Genomic DNA, 14,975 nt, shown 5'->3' with positions numbered 1-14,975 from the left:
AAAGCCACGCCATGGCCACGGTCGTCTACGCAGAGTGATCTAATGTTCTGATGGAGCGGGCAAGTGAATGCGGGCTGGAGGAGTTGATCTATCACAACGTGTCCGGCCCACAAGTGCCCCGACTCGATAGAAGTGTACGAGTATGCTGCGAGCGTTTGAGCTTTGTGGACAGAACGAGCCGATCACTTCAAGGCTCAACAGGCTCGACCGGTGCCAGTGTAAGGGATAAAGTATATAGAAAGAGTGCGGGATTGGGAGAGGGTTGATCGCGTTATCTCTTTAAGGGGAGCTCTGTCCAACGATCCGTCAACATCTCTACATCTCGACATCTTTACATCTCCCACTGCCACGACCACTGCCACTTGCCTTCCCGGGCTCCACCCCTTTCGCCCCGTACTGTTGTGTTACCGACGGCCGTTCTTCGCTTGGTGTAACCTCCAACCTCGAGCCTCGAGCCGCTGATCGTCGTTTGGTCGCATTGGCCACGCGATGGCGGACAAGATCTCAATCACTATCTGCGGGGACGGCGGATGTGGTACGTTTATGCAAACTCCTCTATCCACCTGTCCTCCTTTGCTGGGAACATCGAGAGACCGTGATTCGGTGCCACCACAATGGGTTCTTGTACGATCGCGATCTGATCAAATCGGGGAATAGGCAAATCCTCAATCACGTTACGGCTGGTGCGTAGTGAGTGGATTCACGAGTATGTTTCCCCTTGCCTTGGGCCATGGAATCTCTGACCAACCGCATGCACAGATATGATCCCACCATCGGTACCACCTCCCTCCCCTGAGTCTACCGTCGCACCTCCCTATCTAATGCGCGCACCTTTCCTCCCTCCCCAGAGGATTCATACTCGGTCACCCGCACCGTCGATGGCCTCCCCTATTCCCTTTCAATCACCGATACCGCGGGTCAGGAGGAATATCGCGGGCTATGGACAGCATCGACGTTGAAATCGGACGCCTTTCTACTGGTCTACGACATCACGAACCCTTCGAGCTTGGAGTCCTTGAATTACTTCATGGACCTGATCAACATGGAAGCTGAACAGCGCGTGGAGGACAATGAGCGATTACGACAGGAACTCGGGGTTAAAGCTGCCGGAACCTCGGTCGGCCACCCACCACCCGTGAAGATCGTCGCGGGCAACAAATGCGACTTGAAAGATGGGCGCGCCGTCACCTCCCGCGACGGGCTGGAATATGCGCGCAAAAATGGCTGCGGTTTCATGGAGACCAGTGCGCGCGAGATGGTCAATATCGAAGAGACATTTGCTCGTAAGAGGATCGACCTCTGCGGGTGTAAGTGCTTTGCTAATGGGAGACAACAGACTTAGTGCGTCGGGTGGTGGAAACCCGTCGGCTTTATTATCAGCTCGCTGGAGGGGCTTCGTTGCGACCGCCATCGCGAGCTGGGCAATCCGTCCACCCTGGGGCACTTCCCCGACCACAGCGGACGCTAGTATCGGGCGCGAGTCTCGATTTCGTACACATCGATTTTTTGCGTTTGGGAAGGGCCGAAAATTGACCGAGATCATGGCTGATGGACGGGAACACCGAGACGGACAGGGACCCATCGATGAGGTAAAACCGGTGCCGAGTACCACCTCACGAAGGCGTCTATTCCGTCGGTTGTGCTGCTCGTGTTGAGTATGTAATATATATGTATATCTATATGTATATGTACATATACTGTGAGATAGTCTTGCTTTATATACCCCCTTTTGTGCAAACATCAATGTCTGAGAGAACCCGGGAAAACACAGTATTCCAACAAAGTATTCTACCTCGGTAGGGGAGGCAGTTGCGAAACATGGAATCTAGCGTACATGATGGCCCGGAAATGTCTTCCGAGAGATTTCCAAGATGGCTCCGCTCGGCACCTCAGTCGGGTCTGAAAGGGAATGTCCACGGTTTGGGCGGCATTCAGGCACGCCGTGAAGAGAGCTAATGGGGGTCTGGATTTTGGGAGGAGCAAGTTGCCCTAAACAGGGATTGCCTGATGTGGACATCCGAATCAAGCTTTAACCCTTCCATGTGAGGTCATCGTATGGGACGATACTACCAAGGCAGTGTCGCTAGGAGCTCCTGTACCTGGCTGTATGATCTCACAGCTCGTGTTCTACAGGGGGACCCTGTGTTGGCTTAAGTCTTGTCCTACCGGTTCATGAAAGATGCATGACTAGGGACTGATGGCGGGCTGGATCGGCAGATCGTCGCTGCTCGAAGAGGGTACGGCTAGGGAGTACCACCATGGCACGAATATGGAGCATGATCTCCAAGGCAAGATTCATCATTAGATTACTATACGAGAAGCTAAGTGCCCCTAGAAATTTCGTTAGTTTCTCTGCCGGGGGGTTGGTCACGTCATGACTGCTTGCGGGCGCTCGGGTCCATTACACCACCGCCAGCCCGCAGCCACTCGAGGCGCGTCGATTGGAACGGGGGCATCCTGTCATGAATCACGACTGTGAGCTTTACATGAACACTAATTGCCTGCTCGTGTTCGTACCGTTTCTCACGGCAGGGGCTTGCCGAGCAGAATTAGCGCTTATACCTCCGTCCGCACATTTTATTAATTATGCACGGTTTTCCGTGCAACGGTGGGAACGGAGGGAGCTTCGTTGGCCCCCTGAAAGATCATAATGATTCATTCGACTCGGGGTTAGGGGGGTTTTTTTTTTTTTTATTTCTGTCTAATGTTTCTCTTTCTCTTGCTTTTTCTTTTTGAATTTTATTTTTACTTCTCATTCTTCCTTTTTTGGAAGGGGTTTAAGTGGCCGGAAATGCAGTCCAGCCGGATCTACGTCAGGGAGATTCAGAAGTCTCCGAGCGCCGATGAAAGCCCCGTTCTCCGTGAGAAATGCCGAGTCATCCTTTTTTCATCCCCACTCCGATAGTGTAATCACTTGGCAATTTCATAAAAAAAAACCGGCCCTGTGATCAGTGGGTCCCCCCATGTTGTGTTCGATCCAGATCGTACGCTCATACAAGATATGCTTTAAAAATGCCTCGCAAAATTCAAAAATCCCAATTAAATAAATAATAAAAAAAAGAAAATCAATTAAAAACCAAATACTCAAACTAAAATGTAAAAGGGCCCCATTCCCCCTCCCTTTTAAAAAAAAGGAATGACTATATGATCCTTGGACCCTGCTCACCACTTGACTGTCAAACCTGGTTACACCTAACACACTACAAACTCAATCCTCTTTTCGTCACGACATCATTAGATCGTGGTGGTTGACGTCGTTTTACAGTCTATCCTCCGGATCTGGAAGTATAGCTTTTCCTCTAGCTTTTCCTCTTCACCTAGCTATACTATCGGCCTCTTCCCTCTGCTGTACATCCTATACACACACACATCATACACTATGGCAGCTCGGCAATCAACACCTGGCTCGGACCACTCTCACTCCGATAATGTGCGCAAACGTGTCTGCAAGGCGTGCGACCGCTGTCGTTTGAAGAAATCCAAGGTATGTGGCACTGGAGCGGGCACCTGGTCCAGACACTGACCGACCCAAGTGTGACGGAGCCAGCCCGTGCTCGCGTTGTCGAGCCGATAATGCTGTCTGCGTATTTGGGGAACGAAAGAAGGCCCACGATAAAGTGTACCCGAAGGGGTGAGCTGGCACTGTCCCACCCGAAGACGAGTGACACGTATATGCTGACCACTGGGGGTTTTCTTTTCTAGATATGTTGAGATGCTAGAGCAACAACAAGTCTGGCTGGTTCACGGCCTCCAGGAACTGTACAGACGCACGATCGAGGGCGAAGGATGGCCCGGCGAACATTTGAAGACGGAGCCCAACGGCCACCCGCTCACCCACGATTTGCTTACTCGTCTCGGCGCCCTCGACCACACCAAGGGAGAGCGGTTCGAAGATAACCCCGATTCCATGCAGCAGGACCTGTGGCGGAACGGCATGCAGCGCCAGGATTCCTCCGATGGGGCCGACAGCCCTCAGAGCCCCGTCGCACGTACACGCTTCTCCTCCGACGCCTTCTCTCAGACTCAGACCCTGCCCCCTACCCCGCCAGCCTACAGCCCCACGACTACAGCCCCCGTCAAGCAGGAGATGAGTCATTCGCAATTCATGCACAATGGGATGCCCATGCCGGGTGTCGTCAACCCGCTCGCCCTACAGGGAGGACCTCAGCATTGGCCGAACGGTGGATTCAGTACGTTCGATGATATGGACATGATGATGTCTAGCTCCGATTACGCCAATTTGTCTTTTGATGAGCCCATGTCATCGCCCATGTTTAATCGCCAGATGCCGATGAACTGTGTGTCCAGTGACTACGACGACTTCAATCAGTTCTTGAATCCGAACCCCACGGAAATTACTTCGATCTAAGCGCCATCGACTTTGATTCGAACTTCTTTAACGCCGTATGACGTGATGCATGTATACTATACATGTTCTTTCCTTGGGAGGGGCTTGTGTCTTTTTTGGTCTTACACTTCTGGGGTTGGGGCTCTTCATCTTCCCTCTTCCGATTCGAAATCAATTGGGGATCCTAATTTACATCCTGTACAGATTTGGGCTCGGTTTCTTTTCTTTTTTCTTCTTTCTATCACTTACTATTGATTGGAGTTTGGGGACAAAACGGGGAGGCGTTCACCGGAGTTAAATTCAATTGAAGCTTTTCACACACTCGTGCCCAAAATTCGGCATCTCACCTACTTGAGACTGAACATTAGATGCTTTGACCCAGCTGCAGGTCATGACTCCACCTGACTAATGCCACCGAAAGAACGAGTTGTCAGCGCGGACTTAAAATCCCAGGTAATCCCGAACACGCCCTATGTGGATGATACGAGGTGCGTTGATTCCGGTCCGTTTTGACCCCGTTCTTGTTTGAGTTCGAGACTTGTTCTCGAACTCCATGGACTGGCGCTGATTTCTAAACTGATTTCCACTTGATTGCTAAACCACGCATGATTAAGCGGAAGTGTAGTGGGTCTGACATGCCCCGTACACTCGTACCAAAGTGGTATTACTGTTACTCTTGCAGGATCCACTGAACGCCAAAGTGCCGTCTTGCCGTGTTGATCTGAGCCAGGCCGCGTATTTTGATATTCCGGCCATTCGTAGATGTGGCTCGCAATGTTAGCCCTTAGTAGAGAGTTAATTCCCCCCCCCCCTCCCCCCTCCTTCAGCCCAGCCTGACACAGCGTTTCATAGCCTTTCACAGCCTCGCGGGCCAAGTCCGGGGTAGTGTGAACCCGTTCGGCGACCGGAACCCCGTTCTCTCCGAGCCGGATACCTCCAACCCCGGGGGATTTTATGCTTATGCTGATGAGCTGCAGTACTGTTGCCGCGTTGGGAAATTGAGACTCGCCAGATCTTGTAGTGTCCTTCCGCTTATACAGCGGAAGGTGGCAAGCCTGGTGATGGCCTGAGGACCTGGGGGCCTGATAGCCTCTGAGCCTCATGGCCTGCTCTTTCAGGCCTGAAAAGGCCCACGGCTCAATTGTCACGGGAAGACGCAGCCCCTACGTACCTGTTCCGCCTAGGAGACTGTTTAGCCTAAACGCGGAGCTTCTGAATTGCCTCAATTGCTTCCAATTTACCCCTCCGGTGGACATTCCCGCCTTAATGCGGGGTCTGAACGTCATGCCAGACCTTTTATTCCTGCATGTCACTGCCCCTCCTCCACGTTTCTCCCCCAGATCACCATGTCCGCCCTGAACAAGCTGAATTCACGTTCCTCCCCCCTGGGTGCTATCATTCAGGAGTTCCGCGTCGGCGGAAAGAACATCGTGTTGGGTTTCCCGACCCAGGAGCACTACGAGAAGTACAACACGGCACACTATGGCGCCACCATCGGCCGTGTGGCCAACCGTATCAAGAATGGATTGATCCACAACTTGAACGGTCAGGAGTACCAGCTCACTCAGAACAATGGCCCTAATGCTCTGCATGGTGGTGAGAAAGGTTGGGGCAAGCGCGTCTTCGACGGTCCCCACACGGTCAAGCGTCATGGCCGGGACGCTCTGCTGTTCAAATACCGCCACGTCGACGGCGAGGAGAATTACCCGGGTACCGTGGAAGTGCGCGTTTGGTATACGGCCAGCAAAGAGGGTGATGCGAAGACCGTCTTGACGGTGGAATACGAGGTGGAGTTTGTCGGTGATGAGTGTGAAGAGACGGTGGTCAACATTACCAACCACAGGTAAGCTTTGCTTTGGAGAGACGCCAGTAGTTTTCCGCCCCCCCATATCTCATTCTCATGCTCCATTTTAGCTACTTCAACATCGGTGACGGCCCCACCATCTCCGGCACCACCGCCCAGCTTGCTACCCAGGACTATCTGCCTCTCGATGACACCGGCATCCCGCTCGGCAACATTGATCAATTCCCCCGCGATGTGACCAAACCCTTTGAGCTGACCGCCACTGGTGCACACATCGACGATGTCTTCATCATGGAAACCGACCCCTCCAAGATCCCCCTCGACACGCGCGAGCTGCCTCTGCGTCGCCTCGCGGAGTTCAGCAATGCCAACACCGGACTGCATCTCGAAGTACACAGCACGGAGCCCGCCTTCCAGTTCTACACTGGAAAGTATATTAACATTCCCTCGATCGACGGGGCCGCCCCGCACACTGAGGGCGCTGGATTCTGCGTCGAGCCGAGCCGTTACGTGAATGCGATCAACGAGCCTGAGTGGCGGAACATGGTGCTGTTGAAAAAGGGCCAGATCTTTGGTTGCAAGAATGTGTACAAGGCTTGGAAGGAGTAGCATGTCCATGCCTAGCTATATCCGAATTTGATTCTGAATCCGACATTTGAACGGCTGGGTCCGATCTGCATAGTTCGATGACGGTCTCCGGCTGGGGCTCTGCCTTGAGTGGAGTCTTGAGGTGTTCGCCCTTTTTTATTTTTTTTTATTTTTTTTTTCCACATATTCCCAGTTGTTCTAGAAGATATTGAATACCACTCGTTACACTGGACGATACAATACCACCTCGGTAACATCCACCCTTGAAAATCCTCTATGCCGAGCCGAAGTTTCACGTCCCGCTGACCGTGTCGATCCACGGTTACTGTCTCGGCAACCCGTTTCGACCGTGACTAAGCCGACTTTCCTTGGGATCTCTAGAACCCCCTTTCGCTGTTCACAGCGCTGCGGAGTCCATCGTAGCTTGGCGATTGTGTAGTGATTGGGCTTCATCACCACGATATAGAAAACCATGTACAGTCAGTACCACGCGTACTGTACTCTGGGGTTTCGACCCCGGCGTACAGTACACCTGTCAGATAGGATAAGATCTATGACCCTCCGAAAACACAAGGAAATTCCCAATTTGGGAAGATGCCATATTGACGTCCGAAGACCTTCCCCACAGCCCATCCGAGATTTAGGATTCATGACAGCTTAAGGGGGGCGGTGCATAGCAGACCCGATCAATTCTCGTGGGCTGAAATATACTGTGTTCCGCTTTGTGATGGCTGAGCCCTGGAAAATCCACTCCCAGCCCCTGAAAACTTCCACAATGGTTCGAGAACTCGGCAATGCGGCTATTAGGACGGAGCCACGGACTCCTAAGCCGGGGACGAGGGATGAGGTATTCCTCATCCGGGTTAGGGCGTGGCGTGTGTATGCCGTTATTCGGCACCTCGATAGGTCCGAATTACGGAGTTAGACTGGAATCCAATCGGACACTATACAGAGTTCAGAATTGGCAGTCGGACTTACCGTGTTGGACGTGTGACGTGGCGCTAGGAGGTCTATTGAAACTCTCCTATTATTTTCTATTCTCTTTTTTCGTTCTTTTGTCTGTTTGAGATGTTTGGGGCTTCCCTGTTCGGGCATGCCATGCGGATCTGTCGATCGGTGATACATAGTGTTTTATAGTTTGCGTATAGCGTCGAGCTCGGATGTTGAGCGTTGCCATGGGCCGCTTACTGTCCCGTTGGTTCCACAGGGACAATAGTGGTTAGTGTTGACGATGGCGATGATTTAGGCAATTATTGGTGTAGACACCGGGTGAGGCTGCGGATCCTATGTTTTCCACGGGAATGTGGTTTCCGATAGCCACGTCGTGGACGTTTCTCGTTTTCATGTTGGACGATATGACGAGGATCCCTCGTCTCTCCAGGCCTCGAGAAGAGGAATTCCGGGAATTCTACCGGATAGCCGTAATCAGAGATGCACTTATTAAATCCATTGGCTGGATTTGTGTCGGAGTCTTTGCATTCTTTGCACGAACTTCTTTCTAGATCGCTGTTTCAGTCTAGGGGTTTCCTTGGGGGCTTATCGGGCGCTACCAACTCTATACATCGATGCTAACCTGAACTCGCGGTTGCAACTCCAGGAGCCTTCATATCGACCACAGAACACGTACTAATACAAAGAACCAAAAACATTCAACCCCCCCCCCGTCATGATGACTCCCTGTCTATGATGCCTATCCATCGTAGCGACGACCCTAGATTCCCCGATCCAAAAGACGGAAGATATCATCACCACGTGACCCTCCGAACGTGCCCGACCCCGCGCGGGGAGATCTGCATCTGCGGGCAGTTTCTTGTTCCTCCACTTGAAGTTCAGTTCGATTCCATCCATTATATCATGGCTGCAGCACACGGAGACCTACGGCACCTGCTGCCGGGCAACTACAAGCGGCTCATTTCAGAGTGGCTCGAAGAGGACTGTCCTAGCTTGGATTATGGCGGCTTCGTCGTCGGCGAGACCGAGGGCGAGGCCCGGTTATTGGGGAAGAGCAAGGTGGGTGGATCGCAAAGCTATGTGGGAAATGTCCCTGTTGATCGATTAGGGTATTGTGGCTGGTGTTCCATTCTTCGATGAAGTCTTCTCCCAGCTTGGGTGCACGTATGTCCTCCCGTGGCCGGGCCTCGCAAGAAAACAAACATCTCTCACTAACAGAACCTGAACAGTACCGAATGGCACGTCAAGGAGGGCGACACTCTGTCTCCAGTCCAACACTGTGCCACAGTTCGCGGACCCATCCGAAAGATCCTCCTCGGTGAGCGTGTCGCCTTGAACATCCTAGCCCGCTGCTCCGGCATCGCCTCCAAGTCCGCCTCTATGCTCGCGGCCCTGCGCAAGCAAGGCTGGCAGGGTATCCTTGCCGGAACACGTAAAACAACTCCTGGATTCCGAATCGTGGAGAAATACGGTATCCTGGTCGGTGGAGCTGATCCCCATCGCCACGACTTGAGTTCGATGACGATGCTCAAGGATAACCATGTTTGGGCTTGTGCGAATAATCGTGCGGCGGCGGATGGAGGTGTGGGTAATTCCGGGGACATCGCGTCTATTGCAGCTGCTATTCCAAGGGCGGTGCTGGCTGCGAAGGCGACGGGTGGATTCTCGACAAAGGTTGAGGTCGAGTGTCGGAGTGTTGAGGAGGCCAACGCGGCCATTGGCGCCGGCGCAGACGTGATCATGTTGGACAACTTCACGGCCGAGGGTGTCCGTGAGGCTGCGAAACAGCTGAAACAGGAGTGGGCAGGGAAAGGGAGGGCATTTCTGATTGAGGTCAGTGGCGGACTGACCGAGGAGAATGCGCCGGCTTATACCTGCCCCGACGTGGACATTCTGTCCACCAGTTCGATTCACCAGGGAACGGGCATCGTGGACTTTTCGCTCAAGGTCTCATTGCGGTAGGTTTGCTGTATCATAGGGAGATACCAATAAATGTATTTGAGGGAGAAGAAAAAAAACCAGGAGAAACGAACAACAAATCGATCAGAATCCACAACTCCGTTGTTCATAACCATCGTGACTCGATCATCGCATACATTCGCGCCAGTAACCCAGAGCGATAAATGAATACAGGCCGGAAAAGCAACAAGGGGGCCGAGGGTATATAGTACACGAACAAAAAAGCATCAAGAGTCTCCACATCAAACTTCAATGTCCACTGTGATGCCCTCGCCTTCACTCGATGTCTGTCCTTCATCAGAGGTCGGGACACGGCCAGGCTGGATCCCGGATGGACCAAGTCGGGTGCGTTCTCGGAGCAGTTGATCACGAAGTCTTTGGTTCTCGGCATCACGCTCCTCCAGCCGCTTTCGGGCTCCGCTGCGGTCGAGAAGACGCCCCTCTCGTTCAGCCTTGAGTCGCTTCTCCAACTCGTGCAGTCGATGAACCCATTTGTCATCAGTTCCTTCCCAGGTCGCCGTACCACTACGTGAGCGATGCGTCATGGCTCCAGCATGATTGTTCAGAGTGCTAGTTGAAACGGTGTGAGAGGGTTGCGGAAGGCCTGTGGAGCTGCGTGCAAGGGTTCGATCCGAACGAGACCTGTCCCCCATACCAGAAGTGGAGTGGTGCCGCGCCAACGATCGTTCCGCATTTTCTGTTGCGCTGAGAGATGGAGACCGAGGAGACATGACCGCCGCTGCCGCCGCGGATGCCGATCCATGAGTCCGATTATTGGACTGGAGCAAATTAATCTCGGCCTTTAAGAGTCGATTCTCTCCGCGCAACTTGGCCGCTTCTGATGATGACGAGGATCCCGAGTGGCCTCGTCCGGATCGCATGGTCTTGACAGTTTCCTCGACTCGTTCGAGTCTTCGGACTCGCTGGTTCAAGGAGTGCTCGAGATTTGTATATTGCTTGGTCAGGTCATGTTCAATGCTCTTGATCTTGCCCTTGAACCCGGTGATCACACTCTCGACGGTCTTGACAGCAAGCATGAGGTTACGGCTAAAGCCAGGCCAAAACAAGATATTTCCAATGACCTCCTGACTGGGAAGGTTGCCATTGATCAGACTGTTCGAATGGGCCCAATCTGGCCCGCAGATCGAGGATAGTCTTTTCCAAATAGCGAGGAACATCGTATTGCGTTCGTTCAACTGATCCCGGAACTGTTGCTCGAGGGATGTAAATCGCTTGCGGTCTTGGTTTCGAGCGTTCTCAAGTTCCGTAATGCGAGAGTTGTTTTGAGTGATCGTGCGAGATGCTTGGTGGTGGGACTTGAGCGACTGCTCAAAGGATTGCTTGTCGGCTCGGCGAGCTTGTCTCTCGCGCTCCAGTAACTCGGAGAGCTTGCGGGACTCCAAACCATGACTCTCTAGAAGAGCATCACGGTTCCGCAGCAGCGAGTCTTTCTCGTCGAACTGCTGCCGCAAGCTTTCCAGTTCAAGTGCGGTGGACTCGAGTTCTTTCTGAAGTTTCATGATGTTGGAAATCAGACTCGATCGGCTGCCGCTGAGGTCTCCCAGAGTCTCTCGGAGGTTGTTCTCGAGATCCATGAGACGTTCGCGCCAGGTAGTGGTCTCAATCTCTTGAGTGGAGAGGCTCTTCTTCAGCCTACGGACTTCTTCTTTGGCTGCCGAGGCCTCGCGGTTTAACTCGTTCATGAGTCGTTGGACCTCTTGCTTCTCTTTGCTCCCCACAACCTCCCGTTGGTGTCGCTCATCTGCCAGCTGTTGCTCCAGCTCTCTGGTCTTCTCCTTTTCGCTGTGCAAGCTCATATGGTACGTCTTCAACTCAGACTCTAGATCACCGATGCGGATCTTGTCGCCATCTTGCTCTTCTCGAAGGAAGGCAATCTCGTTCTGGCTCGATTCGATCTGCACGGTTAAGCGTTGCACCTTGGAGTTGGCTTCAAACAGACCCTTCTCCAACTCCTCCATCTCGCGGTTCGTTTCTTCAAGCTCCTGCTGGACCGCCTTGTACCGCTCCAGGTTGTTTTGTGCATCTTCCTCCAGGCGAATGATGCCTTCGCTGGCGGAACGCATCTCTGCCTGCAAAACCTTGAGACTCTCATCCTGAGCTCTCAGGTCTTCGTTCTGGCGCTGACATTCCACAATCTTCTGGTCAAGCTCTTCTCCAAGAGCATCCAGCTCCTCCTGCGCTTCGCCACGGAGATCCTGGAACGCAGCCTCGCGTTCATCAGCGATCTGCATGGCTTGGTCTCGCTCCAGAATAGCCTGGTCTCGCTCTTGGCCCAGCCTCGTCATCTCCTCTTCTGCTTGGTCAACATCAGCCTGGTAAGCCTTATCAAGTTCGTCCAGTTCATTGATGTAGTCGTCAAGTTGAGCGCGGATTGCCTGGTTCTCGAGCTTGAGCGTCGACAATTGATCACGAAGCTGTCCGTTCCGAGCTTCCAGTTCATCGCGATCCATATAACCATGCGACCCAGTGCCGTCACTGTGTTCAGACCCCGGCCGCATCTGAGCGCGGGATGCTGAGCGATCAAGGATGCTGTCTCCGGCCACGGATCGGCTGCCATCGCGCCGTGAACCAAGCTTCAATTCTTCTATCTCCTGGTATAGACGCTCCTTCTCGCGGTTGCGAGATGTGAGCATCGAAGTCTGTGCGCTGACTTCCTTTCTCAACTCTGCGTTCTCTTGTTTCAAGAGTTCAAGCTCCATCATGAGTGGGTTGCTAGTGGATGTATTCATCATAGCACCCCGAAGCGTCTCATCACGCAGTCTGCGGTTCTCTTCTTCGGCTTGTTCGCGAGCGGCTGTCTCGGCATCCAGCATATCCTTCCACATGTTCTGGCGCGAGATGTTAGTATGATTTACGCTGTAATGGGACCTTTTACTCACTCTCTCTTCGCGTGCACCTGAATCTGATCCTCCTCGGTTCTCACTCAGCGAAGTAACCATCTCGGCCAGTCGTCGCTTCTCGGCTTCTCGGGTAATGCTTTCGGACCTCAATCGCTCAATTTCGACCTCATAGGTCTCAACACGCTCACGCAAGTACACTAGCTCTCCATCTTGTGCTGAGTCCCGGTCATCTTCTGACCCTTCAGGATCATGATTCACCATGGAGTCCTTGTCAGACTGCTGGTCTTTCATTTGCTTTTCCAAATCACGGATCCTGCGCTTCAGCCCGTGGTTATCCTTTTGCAGCTTCAATTTGTCCGACTTAAGTTCGACATTCTCGGAGATCATCTCCTTGATGCCTTCCTCGGAACGCTTGTTCAAAGCTTCATTGAGAAAGTGAATGCGCATCTTCAGATCAAAGTTTTCCTTTGAAAGACGATCAATGGTACTGCTCTGCTCCTTGAGAGTCATGGTACGACCACTTCGACCAAATGCCGGAGTTGAAGCACTCGCACGCTTATCTGGAGAGGGCACCGTGTTTCCAAAGTCTTCTCGGAATCGCTGTACAAAGTTGGTCGGAACTTGGATGCCCTTGACGCGTTCTGCGATTGCCGTATCCGTCAGAGAGCTGTCCTGCGGCCTGGCCTTTGGCGTTTCCGGTCCCGAGGTTCCATCAAAGCCCGAGTGCTGTCGCGGAGACTGCGGTGAGCTTTCTTCTTCTAGTGTCTGCAAGCCCCCATCTCCTGTTACGGCATGTCGTCTCTCAACAGAATTCTCTTCGCTAAATCCTGAAACGCCAGATGCCATGCTTCCGAGGCTAGTCGTCCGGGTCATATGGCTGCGGGGTCCTGCATTGAGGTTGCCCCAGTGCTCAGAGGCTACTGCTCCTCCAGACTGGAGCGCGAAGTCGGCGCCAAGTGTTGCATCACTGTTTGTAGTTTCGGTATTATTGCTTGCGACAGAAGAGTATGACAAACGGTTCGCAGACTGGCGACTAGTGAGGTATTTGGGTCTACTCCCTCTACGGGAGAGGCTACCTCCAGCACTACTCTGGTCACTGAATATTCTTGAGGCGCCCGGGGATAGATCGCGAGAGTTTTGACGGAGTTTTGAAGGGGTAAGTTGCGACTCGTTATCTGATTGGGACAGTTGAGATCTGAAAGGTCGTTCATCATGGAATATTTGGCTGCTATCGGAAACATTTTCAGAGAGTATAGACTGATTGCGATACGCAGATCGGACGGCGGCTGATGCTGTAGGTGACGAGGCGAGCGAGTCGAAAGTTTCATCATCATCTGCTTGCCGTTGATTTTCATGCGCGCCCAGCATAAGATCACAATCCACGTTTTCAGTTCCTTCAGTGAGGGCATATTGATTATGCTCCTGATCGGAGGAGGTCTCTGAGGGCGGTATAAAAGAGAATCGAGAAGACTCGGTTTGCTGTGTTGTGTTCGCATCGTAGTCACCACTCACTCCAACAAGATAGGTGTCGTCCGCGCCGGCTCTGGGACCAGTCGCGGCGATGTCAATTGTCGAGGGCTCGGGCAGGAAGCTCGACTCCATGTCCATAAGCTTCCGGCGCATCTCATGCTCTTCCATGAGAGTTTGATTGTTGCCGCGCTCGGGATCGCCATTCTCGGACATGGGGAATAAACTGCTGTCGTCGCGGTCGGTCAAGGGAGGCAGGACGCTATGGTCTTCAAGGCCCTGTAATTTCGTGGCGGTGGCCTCATTATCTTCTTTTTCTTCCTCGGCAGGTGTGATTTCGTGCGCGTCATGTTCGGGATCGGAGTGTTCGGGATGTTCGCGATGAGTTACGGGGTCGTCGACACTCGGGGTGACGGCCCCCTGCACGTCGTCAGCCATGAAGTAGTCTGAAGCGCTTAAATCGGCATCCAGGGGCGAGGGAGTCGGGGTGAGGAATGCGCCAGAGGAGTGGGAAGTGCGCACCGAAGACGGGCTGGCGATCAGAGGTGTCGCAACTGGGGTTCTCGCCCTGGTCGACATGGTGACGCCCTAGTGTTCTGCGTCTCCACCAGTACCCACTGCGATTGGCAAATAAGCGCTGGCGCAGTTCAGCACTCGTTGATAGCTCTCATTGGATTCTCGACTCGAAAGGTCGGTGCGTCAGATGCTGAGACATTGCAGAGCTCTGGTTAATTGGAGTAGGGCGGCACAAGGGGTGGGCCGTAGTATCGACACGGTCAGGCACATGCTTAGGCGATCTATTGCCACGGCATCTTCCATACATATCGTTAATACCACTCGGTCATTGTTCCTGTTCAGTGTTTATTATTTGGTACTTACCTGGGGCTGACAAGGAACTACATAACATCTCTAACCATGGTACTAAACTGCAAAAAGAAATCTCGTTGACATTGCTTTCAACACAATCATGGTATCCATATCATCAGTCGCATCGTGT

General features: G+C 52.8%; 5 protein-coding genes across 5 annotated transcripts; 4 read left to right on the top strand and 1 right to left on the bottom strand.

Annotated features, from left to right (window-relative positions):
- Positions 1 to 489: 489 nt before the first annotated feature.
- Positions 490 to 1,956, top strand: N7477_006538 (putative RAS small monomeric GTPase; the record flags this gene model as incomplete). The annotated part of the gene is made up of 4 exons (XM_056968201.1): positions 490 to 535; positions 849 to 1,307; positions 1,381 to 1,589; positions 1,801 to 1,956. The coding sequence occupies 4 exons, from the start codon at positions 490 to 492 to the stop codon at positions 1,954 to 1,956; spliced, it is 870 nt and encodes a 289-aa protein (XP_056820997.1).
- A 1,423-nt stretch (positions 1,957 to 3,379) lies between these two features.
- On the top strand, positions 3,380 to 4,369 carry N7477_006537 (Zn(II)2Cys6 transcription factor domain-containing protein; the record flags this gene model as incomplete). Its single annotated transcript, XM_056968200.1, has 3 exons — positions 3,380 to 3,484; positions 3,534 to 3,631; positions 3,703 to 4,369. The coding sequence occupies 3 exons, from the start codon at positions 3,380 to 3,382 to the stop codon at positions 4,367 to 4,369; spliced, it is 870 nt and encodes a 289-aa protein (XP_056820996.1).
- Positions 4,370 to 5,694: 1,325 nt separating this feature from the next.
- Positions 5,695 to 6,761, top strand: N7477_006536 (Glycoside hydrolase-type carbohydrate-binding subgroup; the record flags this gene model as incomplete). Its single annotated transcript, XM_056968199.1, has 2 exons — positions 5,695 to 6,191; positions 6,263 to 6,761. 2 exons carry the CDS (start codon positions 5,695 to 5,697, stop codon positions 6,759 to 6,761), a joined length of 996 nt encoding a protein of 331 aa, XP_056820995.1.
- Positions 6,762 to 8,594: 1,833 nt separating this feature from the next.
- On the top strand, positions 8,595 to 9,653 carry N7477_006535 (nicotinate-nucleotide diphosphorylase (carboxylating); the record flags this gene model as incomplete). The annotated part of the gene is made up of 2 exons (XM_056968198.1): positions 8,595 to 8,750; positions 8,910 to 9,653. 2 exons carry the CDS (start codon positions 8,595 to 8,597, stop codon positions 9,651 to 9,653), a joined length of 900 nt encoding a protein of 299 aa, XP_056820994.1.
- A 239-nt stretch (positions 9,654 to 9,892) lies between these two features.
- Positions 9,893 to 14,557, bottom strand: N7477_006534 (putative anucleate primary sterigmata (ApsB); the record flags this gene model as incomplete). Its single annotated transcript, XM_056968197.1, has 1 exon — positions 9,893 to 14,557. One exon carries the CDS (start codon positions 14,555 to 14,557, stop codon positions 9,893 to 9,895), a length of 4,665 nt encoding a protein of 1,554 aa, XP_056820993.1.
- Between the last annotated feature and the right edge of the window lie 418 nt (positions 14,558 to 14,975).

This window comes from Penicillium maclennaniae, assembly GCF_028827695.1.
Source record: "Penicillium maclennaniae strain IBT 15551 chromosome Unknown utg000006l:1.0-2513246.0:1.0-2515036.0, whole genome shotgun sequence".
In the NCBI taxonomy this organism is placed as follows: Eukaryota; Fungi; Ascomycota; class Eurotiomycetes; order Eurotiales; family Aspergillaceae; genus Penicillium; species Penicillium maclennaniae.
This window is presented reverse-complemented; position numbering and strand designations above follow the sequence as displayed.